General features: G+C 44.9%; 1 protein-coding gene across 1 annotated transcript in view; it reads right to left on the reverse strand.

Annotated features, from left to right (window-relative positions):
- The window catches only part of TERT (telomerase reverse transcriptase), a 399,618-nt gene extending 378,661 nt beyond the window's left edge, over positions 1-20,957 (reverse strand). The window contains 1 exon segment of the mRNA XM_030209711.1: positions 20,715-20,957. Within this exon segment, the coding sequence (XP_030065571.1) occupies positions 20,715-20,933 (219 nt within the window). The 5' untranslated portion in view covers positions 20,934-20,957.
- Between the last annotated feature and the right edge of the window lie 1,172 nt (positions 20,958-22,129).

Genomic DNA, 22,129 nt, shown 5'->3' on the forward strand with positions numbered 1-22,129 from the left:
CTGAAACCACTGGGAAGCTAGGGTCCATTGAGCAGATCGCATGTGAAGGCGGGCCATGGGAGTCACATGAACTGTGGAGGCCATGTGGCCCAACAATCTCAACATCTGCCGAGCTGTGATCTGCTGGGACGCTCGCACCCGAGAGACGAGGGACAACAAGTTGTTGGCCCTTGTCTCTGGAAGATAGGCACGAGCCGTCCGAGAATCCAGCAGAGCTCCTATGAATTCGAGTCTCTGTACGGGGAGAAGATGGGACTTTGGATAATTTATCACAAACCCCAGTAGCTCCAGGAGGCGAATAGTCATCTGCATGGACTGCAGGGCTCCTGCCTCGGATGTGTTCTTCACCAGCCAATCGTCGAGATAGGGGAACACGTGTACTCCCAGCCTGCGAAGCGCCGCTGCTACTACAGCCAGGCACTTCGTGAACACTCTGGGCGCAGAGGCGAGCCCAAAGGGTAGCACACAGTACTGGAAGTGACGTGTGCCCAGCTGAAAACGCAGATACTGCCTGTGAGCTGGCAGTATCGGGATGTGCGTGTAGGCGTTCTTCAAGTCCAGAGAGCATAGCCAGTCGTTTTCCTGAATCATGGGAAGAAGGGTGCCCAGGGAAAGCATCCTGAACTTTTCCTTGACCAGATATTTGTTCAGGGCCCTTAGGTCTAGGATGGGACGCATCCCCCCTGTTTTCTTTTCCACAAGAAAGTACCTGGAATAGAATCCCAGCCCTTCTTGCCCGGACGGCACGGGCTTGACCGCATTGGCGCTGAGAAGGGCGGAGAGTTCCTCTGCAAGTACCTGCTTGTGCTGGAAGCTGTAGGATTGAGCTCCCGATTGGGCAATTAGGAGGTTTCGAGGCCAAATTGAGGGTGTATCCTTGCCGGACTATTTGAAGAACCCAACTGTCAGAGGTTATGAGAGGCCACCTTTGGTGAAAAACTTTCAACCTCCCCCCGACTGGCAGATCGCCCGGCACTGACACGTTGATGTCAGCTATGCTCTGCTGGAGCCAGTCAAAAGCTCGCCCCCTGCTTTTGCTGGGGAGCCATGGGGCCTTGCTGAGGCGCACGCTGCTGACGAGAGCGAGCGCGCTGGGGCTTAGCCTGGGCCGCAGGCTGTCGAGAAGGAGGATTGTACCTACACTTACCAGAAGAGTAGGAAACAGTCTTCCTCCCCCCATAAAAACGTCTACCTGAGGAGGTAGATGCTGAAGGCTGCCGGCGGGAGAACTTGTCGAAAGCGGTATCCCGCTGGTGGAGCTGCTCTACCACCTGTTCGACTTTCTCTCCAAAAATATTGTCCGCTCGGCAAGGGGAGTCCGCAATCCGCTGCTGGATCCTATTCTCCAGGTCGGAGGCACGCAGCCATGAGAGTCTGCGCATCACCACACCTTGAGCAGCGGCCCTGGACGCAACATCAAAGGTATCGTATACCCCTCTGGCCAGGAATTTTCTGCACGCCTTCAACTGCCTGACCACCTCCTGAAATGGCTTGGCTTGCTCAGGAGGGAGCTTGTCCACCAAGCCCGCCAACTGCCGCACATTGTTCTGCATATGGATGCTCGTGTAGAGCTGCTAAGACTGGATTTTGGCTACGAGCATAGAAGAATGGTAGGCCTTCCTCCCAAAGGAGTCTAAGGTTCTAGAGTCCTTGCCCGGGGGCGCCGAAGCATGCTCCCTAGAACCCTTAGCCTTCTTTAGGGCCAGATCCACCACACCAGAGTCGTGAGGCAACTGAGTGCGCATCAGCTCTGGGTCCCCATGGATCCGGTACTGGGACTCGATCTTCTTGGGAATGTGGGGATTAGTTAAAGGCTTGGTCCAGTTCGCCAGCAATGTCTTTTTTAGGACATGATGCATGGGTACTGTGGACGCTTCCTTAGGTGGAGAAGGATAGTCCAAGAGCTCAAACATTTCAGCCCTGGGCTCATCCTCCACAACCACCGGGAAGGGGATGGCCGTAGACATCTCCCGGACAAAGGCCGCAAAAGACAGACTCTCGGGAGGAGAAAGCTGCCTTTCAGGGGAGGGAGTGGGATCAGAAGGAAGGCCATCAGACTCCTCGTCAGAGAAATATCTGATGTCCTCCTCCTCCTCCCACGAGGCCTCACCATCGGTATCAGACACAAGTTCATGAACCTGTGTCTGAAGCCGTGCCCGGTTCGACTCTGTGGAAACATGGCCACGGCGGGAGCGTCGAGAGGTAGACTCCCTCGCCTGCACCGGCGAAGCTCCCTCCGCAGACGTCGTCGGGGAGCCTTCCTGGGAGGCGGTCGCAGTCGGTACCGCAAGCGGCACCGACGTCGGAGACCTCACCCCAGACAAGGGGCCAGCCAGCGCCTCACTCGACGGTACCGGTGGCGCAAGCACCCCCGGTACCGGAGAGGAAGGGCGCAACAGCTCTCCCAGGATCTCTGGGAGAACGGCCCGGAGACTCTCGTGCAGAGCGGCTGTGGAGAAAGACATGGAAGCCGATGCAGGCGTCGAGGCTGTTCCGGGCTGTCCAAGGTGAAGCGCATTGACATCTCCTGAACAGAGGGTGAGCGGTCCTCCCGGTGTCGATGCCTACTGGGTGCCGACTCCCTCGGCGACCCAGAGCTCTCGATACCGATGCGGGAAGGAGACCGGTGTCGATGCTTCTTTGACTTTTTCAAACGAAGCATGTCACCGGAGCTTCCCGGTACCGACGAGGAGGACGTAGAATCCAGCCGTCTCTTCCTCGGGGCCGAGGCCGAAGAAGGTCGGTCTCGGGGGGGGGGGGGGGGGGGGGGCTGTACCGCAGGAGCCCTCAGGGTAGGGGGAGACCCACCCGAAGGCTCACCGCCACCAGCAGGGAAATGGACAGCCCTCACCTGCACTCCAGTCGAAGCACCACCATCCGACGACATCAGCAGCAGTGGAGGTCCCGGTACCGCCGACGCAGCCTTTCGATGTCTCGGTACCGACGATGCAGACGGTCGATACCTCGATGCAGTCGATGCCGAGGTCGATGCACTCGATGACTCCGGTGCTGTTGTTGACGAAGAGCCCGAGAACAGGACGTTCCACTGGGCCAATCTCGCTACCTGAGTCCTCTTCTGTAAAAGGGCACAAAGACTACAGGCCTGCGGGCGGTGCCCAGCCCCCAGACACTGAAGACACGACGCGTGCCTATCAGTGAGCGAGATTACCCGGGCGCACTTCTTGAAGCCGCTGGGAGACTTCGATGACATGGGCGGAAAAATCACGCCGGCGAAATCAAAATTCGTAATGGCGACTAAGGGCACCAAAAATAGGGAGAGAAAAAACCCGTACCGAAGCCTCAAAATAGGCCTACCCCGAAAGCGAAAGGAAACTTACGTCGGGGAAAACAAACTAGACACACGGGAAGGGACAAAACCGAAAGGTCTCTCTTTTTTGTTTTTTTCTTTTAACAAAATCGCAAAGACGCGCGAGGGTCAACTTTGAGGGGCGCGAAACGGCGCAAAACACGACCGTCCCGAGTGCGAACAAAAGAAGACTGACGAACACGAGCCGGTTCGGGCAGGAAGATGGCCGCGCATGCGCGGTGCGCATGGGCGCGCGAGGACTAGCAAAGGCCTTTGCTAGTGAAGTTTCCGATTGGAGGGGCTGCCGTGGACGTCACCCATCAGTGAGAACAAGAAGCCTGCTTGTCCTCTGAGAACCAGTGGGACACTGTCATACCGGGGTACAAAGTATATCATAGTGATAGTGTGGACTGCACTGGTGGAGGGGTAGCACTGTATATTAACAAGAGCCTTGACTCAGATAGATTACAAATTCAGCAGGACACAAATCACACCTTTGAATCATTGTGGGTTGAAATTCCATGTATAAAAGGGAAAAGGACGGTGATAGGAGTGTACTACCGTACGCCTCACCAGGATGAGCAGGTAGACGCAGAAATGATAAAAGAAATCAGAGACGCGAACAAAATGGGCAATGTGATAATAATGGGTGACTTCAATTATCCAAATATAGACTGGGTAAATGTAACATCGGGACACGCTAGAGAAGTACAATTCCTTGATGAAATCAAGGGCAGCTTTATGGAGCAGCTGGTGCAGGAGCCGACGAGAGAAGGAAAAATTCTAGACTTGGTCCTTAGTGGAGCGCATGATCTGGTAAGGGACATTATGGTACTGGGGCCGCTTGATAACAGTGATCATAATATGATCAGTTTTGATATCAGAAAAAAAGGGGGTGGAGAGGGCCCAATGTCAAGAGATCAGTCACCACACTCAAGGGTAAGATGCTCCAGAAAAGCCTTTATTGGGGCTCAACATGGTCCGTGTTTCGGCTGTAGACCCCTGAAGAAGGCTGATGCAGCCGAAACATGGACCGTGTTGGGTCCCAATAAAGGCTTTTCTGGAGCATCTTACCCTTGAGTGTGGTGACTGATCTCTTGACATTGGGCCCTCTCCACCCCCTTTTTTTCTGTTGTGTTCGATTGCTGTGGAAAGTGTGAACCCCACCCTGTTTTTCAGTTTTGATATCAACCTTGAAGTATCTATACACAGGAAGTCAAATACGTTAGCGTTTACCGTTAAAAAAAGGAGACTATGATAAAATGAGAAGAACGGTTAAAAAAAAAAAAAAAAAACTTAGGGGGGCAACTAAGAGGGTAAAAACTGTACAACAGGCATGGACGCTGTTCAAAAATACCACCCTGGAGGCCCAGGCTAAACATATTCCGCGAATTAGAAAAGAAAGAAGGAAGTCCAAAAGACAGCCGGCGTGGTTGAAAAGTGAGGTGAAGGAAGCTATTAGGGCTAAAAGAAACACCTTCAGAAAATGAAAGAAGAAAACTTTCTGAAAATAACAAGCAGCAGCATAAGGAGTGTCAAAGCAAATGCAAGGTGCAGATAAAAAAGGCCAAGAGGGATTACAAAAAAAGATAGCATTAGAGGCAAAAAAAACATAGCAAAAAGTTTTTCGGTATATTAAAAGCAGGAAGCTGGCAAAAGAATCGGTTGGGCTGCTGGATAACCGAGGGGTATAAGAGGTGATCAAGGAAGATAAAGACTTAGCGGAGAGATTGAATGAATTCTTTGCTTCGGTCTTCACCAAGGACGATTTGGGTGGGATACCGGTGTCGGAAATGGTATTTCAAGCTGACGAGTCGGAGAAACTTACTGACTTCACTGTAAACCTGGAGGACGTAATGGGGCAGTTCGGCAAACTGAAGAGTAGCAAATCTCCTGGACCGGATGGTATTCATCCTAGAGTACTGATAGAACTGAAAAATGAGCTTGCTGAGCTACTGTTAGTGATATGCAATTTATCCTTAAAATAGAGTGTGGTACCGGAAGATTGGAGGGTGGCCAATGTAACGCCGATTTTTAAAAAAGGTTCCAGGGGAGATCTGGGAAATTATAGACCGGTGAGTCTGACGTCGGTGCCAGGGAAAATGGTAGAGGCTATTATCAAAAACAAAATTACAGAGCACATCCAAGGACATGGATTACTGAGACCAAGAGGCAAATTTTCAAAGCACTTAGCCTTCCAGAGTTCCATAGGTTTCTATGGAACTTTGGAAGGCTAAGTGCTTTGAAAATATGCCTCCAAGTCAGCACGGCTTTTGTGTGGGGAAATCTTGCCTGACCAATTTACTTCAATTCTTTGAAGGAGTAAACAAACGTGGGCAAAGGGGAGCTGGTTCATATTGTGTATCTGGATTTTTAAAAGGCGTTTGACAAGGTACCTCATGAAAGGCTACAGAGGAAATTGGAGGGTCATGGGATAGGAGGAAATGTCCTATTGTGGATTAAAAACTGGTTGAAGGATAGGAAACAGAGAGTGGGGTTAAATGGGCAGTATTCACAATGCAGAAGGGTAGTAAGGGGGGTTCCTCAGGGGTCTGTGCTAGGACAGCTGCTTTTTAACATATTTATAAATAATTTAGAGATGGGAGTAACTAGCGAGGTAATTAAATTTGCTGATGACACAAAGTTATTCAAAGTCGTTAACTCGCGACAGGATTGTGAAAAATTACAGAAGGACCTTACGAGACTGGGAGACTGGGCGGCTAAATGGCAGATGATGTTTAATGTGAGGAAGTGCAAGGTGATGCACGTGGGAAAAAAGAACCCAAATTATAGCTACATCATGCAAGGTTCCACGTTAGGAGTTACGGACCAAGGGATCTGGGAGTCGATAATACACTGAAACCTTCTGCACAGTGTGCTGCTGTGGCTAGGAAAGCGAATAGAATGTTGGGTATTATTAGGAAAGGTATGGAAAACAGGTGTGAGAATATTATAATGCAGTTGTATTGCTCCATGGTGCAACCGCACCTTGAGTACTGTGTTCAATTCTGGTCGCCGCATCTCAAGAACGATATAGTAGAACTGGAAAAGGTGCAGCGAAGGGCGACTAAAAATGATAGCAGGGATGGGACGACTTCCCTATGAAGAAAGACTAAGGAGGCTAGGGCTTTCCAGCTTGGAGAAGAGATGGTTGAGGGGAGATGATAGAGGTATATAAAATACTGAGTGGAGTAGAACAGGTGGATGTGAAGCGTCTGTTCACGCTTTCCAAAAATACTAGGACTAGGGAGCATGCGATGAAACTACAGTGTAGTAAATTTAAAACAAATCAGAGAAATGTTTTCTTCACCCAATGCGTAGTTAAACTCTGGAATTCGTTGCTGAAGAACATGGTGAAGGCAGTTAGCTTAGCAGAGTTTAAAAAGGGGTTAGACGGTTTCCTAAAGGAGTCCATAATCCACTACTAAATGGACTTGGGAAAAATCCACTATAACATGTATAGAATGTTTGTACGTTTGGGAAGCTCGCCAGGTGCCCTTGGCCTCGATTGGCCGCTGTCGTGGACAGGATGCTGGGCTCGATGGACCTTTGGTCTTTTCCCAGTGTGGCATTACTTATGTACACAAACAGACTTCAGTCTACCTTTTCTTTTCCAGTTAACTAACAAAGTATAACTGAAATTCACTTCAATTTCCTTTCCTATAGTCTGGCTGTTATCATTCTGAACTACTGGGTTGTTATCCCCTGTCTGTTAGCAGATGGAGGTAGAGAACTGACTTTTCCAATGATATCACCAGTATAAGGGATTGGTGCTCAGTTGAAAAGTCCAGTATGACTCTGCCAAAGCAGCAGCAGATCCCTTAAACCAGACCCATGCCCAATCAACCACTGCAGGTGTAAACAGATTGCAAAACAAAAAATTCTTCTTCCCCCCCCCCCCCCCCTTGGTTTTTTTTTTTTACGTCACTGCAGAGAACAATAATGAATTCCAACAATCCAAGTCTTCCAAGGGAGGGACTAAAATGATACAGCCAGACTAAAGGAAAGGAAATTAATAGATATGACAATTTCACCTTCCTTAGCATCCTGGCTGTACCATTTTGAACTACTGAGATATAACAAGCACAACTTCCTGAACAGGGGAAGCTACCAGGCTCCCTGAATGGCAGCTCTGCCAAAGTCTGAACGGACTCTAGACAGAACATCCAGTCATTAATGACTAGTAAAGGAATGAAGTGGTGACCATGTCATCGTGCAGCAAAAATCCTCAGGTCTCAGCCCAGGTCACTTGAGCCAAGTCAAACGTGCCCTCAACCCAATGGGGTATTCTCTTGCTTCTGCAAATGTAGGCTGTTTCAATAGCCACCTTGAAGCAACACACAATCAAGGCCTTGGACTCCACTTTGGACGCTACCTGGCCTCTGCGAGGACCTGGGAAACGGACAAAGATGATCCAAAAGCTGGAACTTGTTTGTCTCCAGCAAATATCTGAACAGAACTCTAGGGATACCCAGCTTATAGAGCCCCTTCGCTGTCGAGTCTGACCACGATCCACAAAGCAGGGCAAACACACATCCTGATCACATGAAAGGAGGAGATTACCTTGAGAAGAAAGGCAGGAACAGTGCAAATAGTCAACAAATCCTCTGAGGAGAGCAGATTGCCAAACAAGGCCTGAGACTACAACACCCTCCTGGTCAATAAAAGTACCACCAAAAAAACAAAGTCTTCAGGGTATGATCCTTAAATCAAAGCCAATCTCAGAGGCTGAAAGGGTGCTCCCTAAAGTATATTCAGCACTAGATTTGTAAGAGGAAATTGGGGTTTTATATCTGATTGATACCCTAAGTGACCTTCTACCAATGCTATGGAGAAATCATGACTTACCTGATAATTTTCTTTTCTTTAACTAAAACATATGAATCCAGAGATTTGTTGGTTGTGACCATCTACCAGCAGGTGGAGATAGAGAGCACTGAACTCTGACTTATAAGAAGGTATGCTCCTTGGTTAGTCAGTATTTCTCATAACAAAGCAGAAGGAATAAAAAGGAATAATAGATCCCCTTCCTCACAGAGGAGGAGAAGAATAAATAGTAGAAAACATCAAAATGAGCCATTACCCTAAACAGAGAAATGAACAAACCATGTGAACATAGCACTGAAGAAGGGTGGGTTTCTGAATTATCTGCTGCGGTTAAAGGAAAGAAAATTATCAGGTATGTCAATTCCCCCTTCCTTAGAACCTGCAGCAAATGAATCCAGAGACTTGAGGGATGTAGCAAAATTTTGAACAATCTTCCTCTATTTTGGAAAACTAAAATTGTGCTAAAGAATAATGAATGGTTTGGTTCAGAGTTACCCTTGCAGAAACAGAAAAGTAGACAAATAGAGCAGAAATGGATAAAGACAGCTAATGTAGAGATAAGACAGGAATGGAGACAGGCTATTAGTGACTATAAAAAATGATAAATAGAAAGGGAAAGCCATGGTATTCTAAACAAATTGGAATAGATGTTTCTGAAGATGGCTGCTGAATGAATCGGACGTGCGATAGAGCTCCTGTGATTTTCCGCTGATTTTTTATTTCTTTTCCCTCTATGCCGAAGGGGTAAAAATGCAGCTTCCCAGCAGCTTAGATCCCCAACTGCTTCAGGTCTGATGGATTTATATTTACAGAGAACTCCAGATTCATTAACGTCGGTGAGCGGCCTGCTTACTCAGCCTAGGGTGGTTGGAGACCCACGGCAGAAATTTGGGCTGGAAGTTTCATTAAGCCCCGACGACAGAATTCCTCCTCCACAGCCATGTGGAAGCGGTTCTCCGATGCCAGCGCTTGCAAACCTGAATACCGAAGTGTTGTCAAGTGAAGCAAGACGGGAAGCAGATTCAATCTTAATGGAGGAATTGGGAAGTTCTCCAACTCCCAATTCAACTGCACAATTGGCAGAGATTTTAGTGGAAGAGATAAGAGAGTTGGCTGACAAAGCGAAAACTGTTCAACAGACTGAGGTAGTGAACATTTCATTTACAAATTTCTTTAAAAAACCTCCAGAAGTGACTCTAGACAATTTATGGTTGTTAATAGCTGGCTTAGGGAAGGCATTATGTCCTCAGATAAAGAAAATCAATGAAGATATAGTGATAATGAACGGGAAAGTAAATGAGATAGAAAATGATTTGAAATCAATGAAGATAGAAAATGATTTGAAATCAATGAAGATAGAAAATGATTTGAAATCAATGAAGATAGAAAATGATTTGAAATCAATGAAGATATAGTGATAATGAACGGGAAAGTAAATGAGATAGAAAATGATTTGAAATCAATGAAGATACAGTGATAATGAACGGGAAAGTAAATGAGATAGAAAATGATTTGAAATCAATGAAGATACAAGTTAATAAGCAGGAGAAAGATTTGCAACATGTGCAGTCAATTCAAATGACTATGCTTAAAGACTTAACTAATCTTAGGAGAAAGACAGAGATCTTGGAAAATTGCTCAAGGAGCAATAATTTGCGTTTTATAAATTTTCCACAACAACCCTTGATCTCTCCTCGAGAGATGTTAAAAAATTACTTTAAAGAAGTTTTGGAAATAGGGGAAGAGAATATCCCCCCATTCTCACAGGTTTTTTACCTTCCCGTGAAGAAAATGGAGCAACAGAAACAGAACACTCAGGATAATCAAGAGTTAAATGTTACAGCCTTGTTGGAAACATCTGATATAAATCAAATAACGGCAACTACTTTGGTGGCTACTGTAGCTTTAACACCAGATAAGATACGGATATTAAAGATGTTTTTTAAAAATAAGAATAAAATCTTCAAAGGATTAAAAATTTGAGTATATCCAGATGTTTCGAGGGAAACGCAAAAATGACGACAGAAATTTCTTCAGATCAAATAGACACTGAAAATTGGAGCTAATTTTTTCCTTAAGTACCCATGTAAATGTTTGGTCACATACCAGTCAATGAAATATGTATATTATGATCCTATCCAACTCTCTTCTTTTATAACATCTAAAATTAATATAGTAGAGTAACAACCTTTGTTTATTTGAATGCGAATTTGAGCACAACTGATAAATAGTGTTCAATTATTTTCCTGTATTTCCAACAAACTCCACTTGTGGACTTATGCGAGGTTAATATTTTTTTTTCTTTTCGTTTTTATTTTCCTAGAACTTAGTTCAATTAAATTTAGTTGTAATTAACTGAACTTTCTTTACAAGTTTGTTAGACTTGTCTTATGTAAAAATTTAACAAAAAAAATGGAATACATATTTCTGATATAAATATAAGAACATAAGCGTTTGCCATACTGGGACAGACCAAAGGTCCATCAAGCCTAGTATCCTGTTTCCAACAGTAGGCAACTCAGGTCACAAGTACCTGGCAAGATTCCAAAACAGAAGACTACATTTTATGGTGCTTATCCTAGAAATAAACAGTGACTTTTCTCCAAGGCCATGGACTTTTCTTTTAGGAAGTTATCCAAACCTTTTTTAAACCCCACTGAGCTAACTGCTTTTACAACATTCTCTAGCAACAAATTCCAGAGTTTAATTACACATTAAGTGAAGAAGTAGTTTCTCCAATTTCTTTTAAAATTACTACTTTGTAGCTTCATTGCATTCCCCCTAGTCCTAGTATTTTTGGAAAGAGTAAACATACCCATTTCACTCCACTCATTTTATAGACCTCTATCACATCTCTCCTCAGCTGTCTTTTCTCCAAGCTTAAGAGCCCTAGCTGCTTTAGCCTTTCCTCACTGGGAAGTCATCCCATCCCCTTTATCATTTTTGTCGCCCTTCTCTGTACCTTTTCTAATCCCACTATATCTTTTTTATTTTATTATTTATTTGTGACATTTATATCCCACATTATCCCATGTAGCTTACAATAAACAGTATAGGACACAAAGAATCAGTGGTATTCCTTGGTCGGCTGCCACTCAGGGTGGATCGCCACTGCACCCCACCCCCCCCCCCCCCCCCAGGGTGCAGCGTCATCCATCCGTCCGTCCCCTAGAGAAACCCCCCCCCCAGGTGCAGCGTTCTCCCCCCCCCCCCCCTGCGCATCACCTTCAAGCCCCCACCCCCCAGGTGCATTCTTCTTACCTGCAGGGGTGCTGGGAGCAGCGGCTGTCGGCTAAACTGGTTCCCTGCACCCTCTGCTGTTACTTCCTGTTCTGGGGCAGAGGACCAGTGGAGCAGACAGCCGCGCGGCTGCTTCCAACACCCCTCCTGCACCGTGCAACCAAGGTGCACCGTCCCCACCGCCTGCCCTCATTACGCCACTGCAAAGAATAATCCATAAGAAAATAATTTGTTGTAAAAATTGAATTTTACAATACAGTACCACAAACGTACTGGGATAGCTATAGGTGTTTAACATTTAGAAAATCTATTATGAATTAGAAATTGTACATGAAGCAAAGAGAAGGTTAATGGTAAACAGAGTAATAATCAATTCAGGTAATAATTATTTGTTTGCGATATGGTTGTTCTTTGCAAGGGTTTGTTTGAATAGGAACGATTTGAGGATTTTGCAGAATCTAGTATATTCCTATATATTTCTTATTTTGGGTGCTAAGGAGTTCCACCATTTGGTTCCTAGGTAAAAGAAGTCTGCATAGCGGACAGTTCTTTTGATCACTTTTTTGCAATTTGGGAGGTGTAGCCCGAGAGAGTTTCTTGCCTCTGAGATGTGGTGACCAGAATTGCACACAATATTTGAGGAGTGGTCATACCATGGAGCGCTATAAAGGCATTATAAATATCCTCATTTTTGATTTCCATTTCTTTCCTAATAATACCTAACATTCTATTTGCTTTCTTAGCCGCCGCTACACATTGAGCAGAGGGTTTCAATGTATCAACGATGACACCTAGATCCTTTTCCTGATCAGTGACTCCCAATGGGGAACCTTACATCACGTGTTTATAGTTCAGGTTCTTCTTTCCCACATGCATTTTGAGCTTGCTGACATTAAATATCATCTGCTCCATCTCGTAAACTTTGAATAATTTTATTTTGTCAGCAAATTTAATTACCTCACTAGTTATTCCCATCTCTAGATCATTTATAAATATGTTAAAAGCAGCGGAACCCCACTATCTACCCTTCTCCATTGGGAATACTGACCATTTAGCCCTACTCTTTGTTTTCTTTTAACCAGTTTTTAATCCACAATAGAACACTACCTCCTATCCCATGACTTTCCAATTTCCTCTGTAGTCTTTCATAAGGTACTTGTCAAATGCCTTTTGAAAATCCAGATATACAGTATCAACTGGCTCACCTTTATCCACGTTTGACCCCTTCCAAGAAATGTAGATCGGTGAGGCAAGATTTCCCTTGACTAAATCCATGTTGACTTTGTCTTATTAATCCATGCTCTGTAATTTTGTTCTTTAGAATAGTCTCTATCATTTTAACCAGCACCGATACCAAGTTCACCGATCTACAATTTCCAGGATCACCTCTGGAACCCTTTTTAAAAATCAGTATTACGCTGGCCACCCTCCAATCTTCCAGTACTTTTGCATTAGGGGCCCTTTTACTAAAGCACGCCCAAAAGTGGCCTGCGCGTGTTTTGGACGCACGTTGGTCCATTTCCTGATTACAAATCAGACCCTCTGGAGAAACAGATTACAATTGGTAATCTGCATTACTCTTTGCAAACTACAAGTTATTGGGAATGTATTTAGAACAAACTTTGTTATTCAAGTCTCATATCTCAATGCTGATAAAAAGTTTTTTTCCTCGATTAGAAAGTTAAGGCGAATAAGGAAATTATTTTGAGATAGTACATTGTACTATCACTGGTTTTGTCGAAATTGGACAACTGCAACCTTGGTTGGAAGCTCCTAAAAATCAATTACGTAAATAATCTGTCCAAAACACAGCAGTGCATTTAGGGGGTCTTTTAACTAAAACTTTGCTTGCGTTATCTGCAGCAGGGCCCACTTTATTTCTATGGGCCCTGCTGCAGGTAACTCGAACTAAACTTTAGTAAAAGACCCCCTTAACTTTTTGGGCCCACTTTATTTCTATGGGCCCTGCTGCAGGTAACTCGAACTAAACTTTAGTAAAAGACCCCCTTAACTTTTTCATTTAAAAAAACCTCATTTATATATAGAATTGCATTGATTATCAATAGAGGCAAGGGTTTTATTCAAATTAACCTGTATGTTTAAAATTCGGAGAAAGTCCAAGTTATATGATTTCACATGTGGAATTCAGCTCTAATAAGAAGTTGAGAAGATCTAACAATTCTCCTTTTGCATTTCCTTCCCCTAAAGCAGTGTTTCCCAAGTCCAGTCCTGGAGCACCCCTTGCCAGTCAAGTTTTCAGGATTTCCACAATAAATATACATGAAATAGATTTGCATATAATGGAGGCAGTGTATGCAAATCAAGTTCATGCATATTCATTGTGGATATCCTGAAAACCTTACTGGCAAGGGGTACTCTAGGACTGGACATGGGAAACTCTGCCCTAAATGATTAAAACGATTTAGTGTGTATGCCCAATTATTGGCCTACCAAGCCCCTAGAGTTTGGAAGGATTTGAGTCTAAATTTAGATTATTTGTATAACTACATGCTATTTAGAAAACAAGTACAGATGACTTTTTAAAAGATTCTTATGTTGATTTTTGTTTTCATGTTTATGTAATTTTACTGTAAATTTTATATTTGTTGTAATTTCGAGAGATTGTCTTGGTTACTTATTATAATGCTTGGAAACTGTATGCAATGAGGACCTAGTAGATGCTTTACATATGCCTTTGAGGGGAAAAAAATAATTACCTTATGGTTCTGCCCAAGAAGTCGCTAGAGGCCTAGCTGCTTGCGGGAAAGAAGGTATGCAGAGACAATAGCTGTCATGGACTCAGGGGAAAATGTGAGCTCTTGGGCTGCTGCCAACTAACAGCAGCAGCAGGCGAACCTTCCAACCAGGACTGGACTAAACAGGCAGGACTGGAACAGACAAAGTGTGATAAGCACATAGACAGGAACGGGGTACACAGGAACTGAGCTTGACTAGGCAGGGATAGAACAGACTAGAAGCACACTGGCAAGAACAGGGTACACAAGAGCAAAGGCAAGTAAAGCTAGAGGAAGAGCACTCAAATGGGCCGCAAGGCCGAACTGGAACCCACGCACAATGGCACAGACAGAACCAGACTAGGCAGAACTCTAGGAAAGGCAGACTAGGCAGAGCACAGGGCAAGGCAGAATAGGGAGAACACAAGGCTGGGACACACAGCCACAAGGGTAAAGGGAAGCCACACAGAACAAGGCTGTGCCACACAGCCACTCAGAATCAAATAATAGAACAGACAGACAATAACCAAGACAAACGTGCTAACCCTAGCACACAAACAGAACAACCAAAGGAGAAGCGCCACACAGGCATACTAACAAAAGAAACTAGGAAGAAGACCCCACACCAGCACACAAGCTAGGAAACTAAGCACTACTATTACTACTACTTATTTCTAAAGCGCTACCAGACGTAAGCAGCGCTGTACACTTGAACATGAAGAGACAGTCCCTGCTCGACAGAGCTTACAATCTAATTAGGACAGACAAACAGGACAAACAGAAGTGCACACAACCACACTGACTAGGAATGCTACACAAGCACTCCGACAAACCTTTGCAAAGGCCCTGAATGAATGTCCTCACCTTCACTGATGATGTCAAGACTACAGGAAAGAGACTTCAAACACACAGAATACCAGAGTGAGGCTTCAAACACAGAAGTGGTAGCAGAGGCAACAATGCAAGGAAATGTGGGAAGCTGTTGGGGGGCTCAAACCCTAAAGGGACCTGTAAGATTTATTTTCCACCCATAATTTTTCCCATATAATTATTCTCCTCTCTAATCATTCTGTTTGCTGTTTTCAAGCCCAGGCTTGCAAGGCTACTACTACTACTACTATTTAGCATTTCTATAGCGCTACAAGGCATACGCAGCGCTGTACAAACATAGAAGAAAGACAGTCCCTGCTCAAAGAGCTTACAATCTAATAGACAAAAAATAAATAAAGTAAGCAAATCAAATCAATTAATGTGAACGGGAAGGAAGAGAGGAGGGGGTAGGTGGAGGCGAGTGGTTACAAGTGGTTACGAGTCAAAAGCAATGTCAAAGAGGTGGGTTTTCAGTCTAGATTTAAAGGTGGCCAAGGATGGGGCAAGACGTAGGGGCTCAGGAAGTTTATTCCAGGCGTAGGGTGCAGCGAGACAGAAGGCGCGAAGTCTGGAGTTGGCAGTAGTGGAGAAGGGAACAGATAAGAAGGATTTATCCATGGAGCGGAGTGCACGGGAAGGGGTGTAGGGAAGGACGAGTGTGGAGAGATACTGGGGAGCAGCAGAGTGAGTACATTTATAGGTTAGTAGAAGAAGTTTGAACAGGATGCGAAAACGGATAGGGAGCCAGTGAAGGGTCTTGAGGAGAGGGGTAGTATGAGTAAAGCGACCCTGGCGGAAGATGAGACGGGCAGCAGAGTTTTGAACTGACTGGAGAGGGGAGAGGTGACTAAGTGGGAGGCCAGCAAGAAGCAGATTGCAGTAGTCTAAACGAGAGGTGACAAGGGTGTGGATGAGGGTTTTGGTAGAGTGCTCGGAAAGAAAGGGGCGGATTTTACGGATGTTGTAAAGAAAGAAACGACAGGTCTTGGCGGTCTGCTGGATATGAGCAGAGAAGGAGAGAGAAGAGTCAAAGATGACCCCAAGGTTTCGAGCTGAGGAGACAGGGAGAATGAGAGAGCCATCAACAGAAATAGAAAATGGGGGGAGCGGGGAGGTGGGTTTGGGGGGGAAAATGAGAAGCTCGGTTTTGGTCATATTTAATTTCAGGTGGCGTTGAGACATCCAGGCAGCAATGTCAGACAAGCACGCTGAAACTTTGGTTTGGATGCAAGGTGAGATATCAGGGGTAGAAAGGTAGATTTGGGAGTCATCAGCATAGAGGTGGTAGGAAAAGCCATGGGATGAGATTAATGAACCAAGAGAAGAAGTGTAGATAGAAAAGAGGAGGGGACCAAGAACAGAACCCTGGGGTACGCCGACAGGCAGAGGGATAGAAGTAGAAGAGGATCCACCAGAGTGAACACTAAAGGTGCGGAGGGAGAGGTAGGAAGAGAACCAGGAAAGGACAGAGCCCTGGAATCCAAGTGAGGACAGGGTATCGAGAAGTATGCTGTGATCGACAGTGTCAAAAGCAGCGGAAAGATCAAGAAGAATGAGGATGGAATATTGACCTCTGGATTTAGCCAGTAATAGGTCATTGGAGACTTTAGTAAGCGCAGTTTCGGTTGAGTGGAGAGGGCGAAAACCAGATTGTAATGGGTCAAGAATAGCATGTGAGGAGAGAAAATCAAGGCAGCGGCGGTGAACATGAAGGCTGCAGGATGCAATTATGCGATAACCTAAAATATCTACAGGATCCCACATTTCTCTTATCCAGTCATGTTTACGCATCAAAGTGTGACAAATTGGGCAGTCATGGAAAAGGAAAACGGAAGTGGGATCTTTGGCAACAGGATGCAGGTGGTTTGCTTGACAGGAGAGAGAAAACAGATTATGAAAGAAAAATGTGCATCTATATATTTCTGCTGATAAGGCTTGAGTAAGAGGTCATGACACTATACAAGCAATTTACTGACTCTATTATATGTCTGCAAGAAATGAAACTGGAGTATATTCATTTAGGTGAAGTTCTTTTTTATGAGAATACTACTACACTTAGGCCTATACTTTACATGATATTACTTTATAATATTGATTCACTATGAAAAAGAATATAATCTTTATAGAAGCTGGAAAGATCTTTTTTTAGACAGTTTGCTAAGTCACAGGAGGTCAGAAGGAGGTGAAGATGGCATGATTGTGTGACTTAGGGGATGTAACCTACCATTTTAGTAATTAGGATTATGAATCAATAATTGATAGGCTAGAAGTCAGATATGTGGGGTTAAGAAAGTGGATTCGTTGGTGTAATGTACTAAGATGGTAATTAGTTTCATGATTATTGTATAACACTTGCCAAGTCTATTGTATAAATATAAGGGAAATCTATGCAGAGGCGGGACATTTTTTGTTCCTATGAAGGGAAGCCAACATAGAAATAGAAAAGTCTCCGTCTACTATTTCTTTTCTATATTTCAGATTTTATATACTTTGAGTATTATTTGTTTTTATTAGGATAAGAAACATAAAACCGAAGAACGTGGGTGTCCTGACAGTAATCAGTTGGGGTTTAGCTAAGGTAGGGGCAGACCCCGAACAGAAAATACAGACTGGAGCCACCTCTGAAGCTGACTAACCAGTCGTGACAATAGCCTCCTTAATCTGGCAAGAAATAGTCATCTAAAATGCTACAGGACCCTGATTCAGGCCCAAAAAAAGAACAAAGATAATCGGACCACCTGAGAACATTGATAGCTTGCATATAACAGAGAAGAACCCGATGAACATCAGAGAAATAGACCAATCGAAAATCCATCTTGCAATCCTCTTCCTTAAAAGAGAGCAGAAAAAGAGGTTGGCTAAGATGAAAAGCTGAAACCACTCTCGGAAGACAATAAGGAAAGTTACAAATAGTCATTCCTGAATCTGAGAAAGGAAGGAACGGATTTCTGCCCAACAACGCCTGTAACTCAAACTCCCCAAGCTGAGGCACCAGCTACTAGGAAAGATTTGTGAGAAAGATCTTTCAAAGTAGCCTGTTTCAGAGGGTCAAAAGAGAGGGTTGGGTTTTTTTTTTTTAAGAGCCTGCAGAACCATGCTAAGGCTCCACTCGGCACTAGGACAACAAAGAGGAGGCCTAAGACAACCAGCCCCTTTCAAGAAATGAACCACATCTGAATGAGACGTGAATGAGGAATCCGGAATCCAACCCTGATAACAGGAAAAGCTGCCACAAACCTTAGAGAGTTGTAAACATCCTGTAAGACGACTAATGTGTGACAAAAATGCCAGAAACAGAGACCATGCCCGTTTGGAGCACCATGCTTCAAACTCACCAGACACAACCATACATGGCTAAAGTTGAACATTTTCTTGCCAAACGTAAAGCTGCAACGATGTCGTCAGCATATCCTTTCCTTTTCTATTACGGCCTCTCAAGAACTAGGCTGTAAGACCAAAGCAGGAGGGATCCTCCATACAAATAGGACCCTGACAGAGGAGTCAGCGACTCAGAGGAAGGCAAACAATTTGTCTACCAGACAACTAATCAAGCCCACATACCCCAGCCTCCTGGGCCAATCCACAGCAAACTGAATGACCACCCCCTACGATGAAGGGCTCTGAAGATCTCATCCTACTAGAGGGCACAGTAGGTACACAAAGCTACTCCGACTCCGGCCACGGCTGAAGAAGAGCATCTATTTATTTATTGCATTTGCGAACCCCTCCACAGAAATGTCTCATAACATTTGCTTGCTATCTAATATCATGCTTGTTCACTATCATGTTACCCAAAATCCTCAGTAATACTAATGTTTATTTCTTATACTTCTCCACCATTCATGATGTATTGTAAGCCACATTGAGCCTGCAAAGAGGTGAGAAAATGTGGGATACAACATTTTTATTTATTTATTGCATTTGTATCCCACATTTCCCACATATTTGCAGGCTCAATTTGGCTTACAATGGCTTTACACTGATGACTCCCAGATCTACCTCTCCACACAAGAAATCTTCATACGAAATCCAGGCCAAATTATCAGCCTGCCTGTCTGACATTGCTGCTTGGATGTCTCGGCACCATCTGAAACCAAACATGACCAAGACAGCTTCTTATCTTTCCCCCTAAACCAACCTCTCCTCCTCCCCCATTCTCTATTTCTGTGGATAACACTCTCATCCTTCCTGTCTCATCAGCTCGTAACTTTGGGGTCATGTTCAACTCCTCCCTCTCCTTCTCTGCACATATTCAGCAGACTGCCAAAACCTGTCATTTTTTTCTCTATAATATCACCAGACTTCGCCGTTTCCTTTCTGAGCACACTACCAGAACCCTTATCCACACTCTTATCACCTCTTACTTAGACTATTGCAACTTGCTTCTCACAGGTCTCCCACTTAGCCGTCTCTCTCTTGCTTCTCACAGGTCTCCCACTTAGCCATCTCTCTCCTCTTCAATCTGTTCAAAATTCTGCTGCACTAATATTCCGCCAGTGTCGTTATGCTCATATTAGCCCTCTCCTCAAGTCACTTCACTGGCTTCCTATCCGTTTCTGCATACAGTTCAAACTCCTCTTATTGACCTATAAGTGCATTCACTCTGCAGCTCCTCAGTATCTCTCCACTCATCTCTCCCTACATTCCTCCCTGGGAACTCTGTTCACTGGGTAAATCTCTTATCTGCACCTTTCTCCTCCACTGCTAACTCCAGACTCCGTTCCTTTTATCTTGCTGCACCATACGCCTGGAATAGATTTCCTGAGCCCGTACATCAAGCTCCATCTCTGGCCGTCTTCAAATCTAAGCTAAAAACCCACCTTGTTGGTGCTGCTTTTAACTCCTAACCCTTGTTCACTTGTTCGGAACCCTTATTTTATCATCCTCACTTTAATATTCCCTTATCTCGTTTGTCTGTCCTAATTAGTTTGTAAGCTCTGTCGAGCAGGGACTGTCTCTTCATGTTCAACTATACAGCGCTGCGTACGTCTAGTAGCGCTATAGAAATGATAAGTAGTAGTAGTAGATAACTGGGATTACGTATAACCAGGTATACACGAAAATACGGTATTATCTCTGTACCGTTCTATATCGCAGATTAAAGATTCCTTTAGGGTTACCATACGTCCGGATTTCCCCGGACATGTCCTCTTTTTGAGGGCATGTCCGGGGCGTCCGGCGGATTTTGCCCCCGCCCACGTTTGTCCGGATTTCTGGACAAACGTGGGTGCGGGCAGGCGCGTGCGTGCGGTGGGCGTGTGGGCAGGCGATCGGCACGTGGTCTCCCGTCCCCTTGACTCTAGTCTCCTACCAGCAAGAAAGGCTAAATTCAAAAGCTGCTGCTTTTTCTTCTCCTACCAACTTCTTTCTGAAACGGGAACTACAAAGGGGTCCCGGTCTAGCAGCCCACGAGGTTAAGTCAAAAGTGGCCTCACACGGTTCTGACTTAAGAACGAGTGAAAGAGATTACATTAAATAAGGTGCACTGTGTGTCAAAATCATCTTACAGACTGAAAAGGCGGCAGCAGAAAGTAGGATGAGGCTTCATAATGAGTCTCTACTTATGGCCTCGCATAATCTTCTACATAATTCTCCCAGACCATCAGCGACCTGTGTCTGTCCACAGGAAGAACGTGATAATTTGTTAAAGTTAGGTTTAGAATTAGTTAACTTAACGCACTCAAATTCAGTAAATATAAGTAAAACCAACGAGCGTGATTTACTTAAAAGATTACCTGTTGGAAGCTGATAGGCTGGAGCAGCGCCTTTGCGCTATGAGGTATGCACAGCACTAACTCAGAAACAAATCGCTGGTAAGTCGGCGAGTCACTGCCCTCCAATAACGGACGACTATTCCCCAAACTGAGCAAGAAATCTGCGAGCCCCATAACTCGCGAGTACAATGTAGTCAAGAGACGCCGAACCGCTCCGAACTCCCCATTGAGACCCCCCATTCTCTACCTGCACACGCTTTTCTCACCCAGACGGTCAGACCGCGAGAGATGAGAGGGCAGATAGACTGTCGTCGGTACTACATAAGTCCGCTGGCTCCGCCCCTTTAGCGCCCAGAAAAGAATCTGCTAAGGTAGATACAAATAGCTGGCTAGATAGTGCACCTTCAGTGAGGCTAGATTTTTTTTTAATTCCCTTAGCCTTTTTTTTATGTAATTTGTTTTTCGATTATTAACCACCAATTACAGAAGGCATGAGGCATGCAAATTCATACTTAATGTGTACAGAAAAAAAATTAGGGTTAAGGGGTTATGGCAAGCAAATTCTTTCACGCCCCCATTTTGAGGCCCTCTTCAGCTCGCTCCCCCTGGGGAATCTTCCGGATCCTCAGAGAACCACCTTAAAACGGATCACTAGTTTGTTTACAGCGTAGCAGTCCTTGTCCAAGAAAGGCCAGGAGCCTGAAGTTCCTTCTCCGGCACTCGTTTTCATAGCACTCTAATGTGCTGTATCTATCCAGCAACCATTCTTCTGTACAGGAAACACGGGCGTGCGCTTGGTAGGGCAAATGCGCTGAGCCGGGCTGTCTTCTTCTGGGTCCAGCAGAAATTCATCCCAGAAGTGCTTGTCCCCCTGGATCCTGCACTGTTTTCACACAGAAGGAGCACTGTTTTTCACTCAGTAGGGCTGCAGCCACCTGGATTCTGCCCTTATTCCCCCTAAAAGGGCTGCTTTCCTCTGGATCCAGCACTTACTTCATCCAGAAGGACTGCTTCCCCAGGATCCAGCACTGTTTTCTCACAGAAGGGCTGCATCCACCTTGACTGGCACTCATCCCTGCCTGAAGGGCTGCTGCCTCCTGGATCCATTACTGATTCCCCTTGGATATACCAATTCTGGATTCAGGTGAATGCAGCCCCCCTGGGGGACTTAAGAGCTTGAGGAAGGGGAATAAATCCGTCCTGGGGGGAAATGAGTGCTGGATGCATGTGGCCATAGGCAGTCGGTGGCCCAACTGTTTGGGGAGGCTAAAGGGGGCGGGGTTATGGGGTGGGGCCAGGGGTGGAGCTTAAATCCATAATTGTCTGATAACACACAGAAAAAAAAAATAAAAGTCACAATGAATACCTTTTATTAAATTTAGATATTAGATATGTATCATATGTCAAAGAATAAAGTGGTTGCTCAAAGCATATAC

Source organism: Microcaecilia unicolor, chromosome 1 (genome assembly GCF_901765095.1).
Source record: "Microcaecilia unicolor chromosome 1, aMicUni1.1, whole genome shotgun sequence".
NCBI lineage: Eukaryota > Metazoa > Chordata > Amphibia > Gymnophiona > Siphonopidae > Microcaecilia > Microcaecilia unicolor.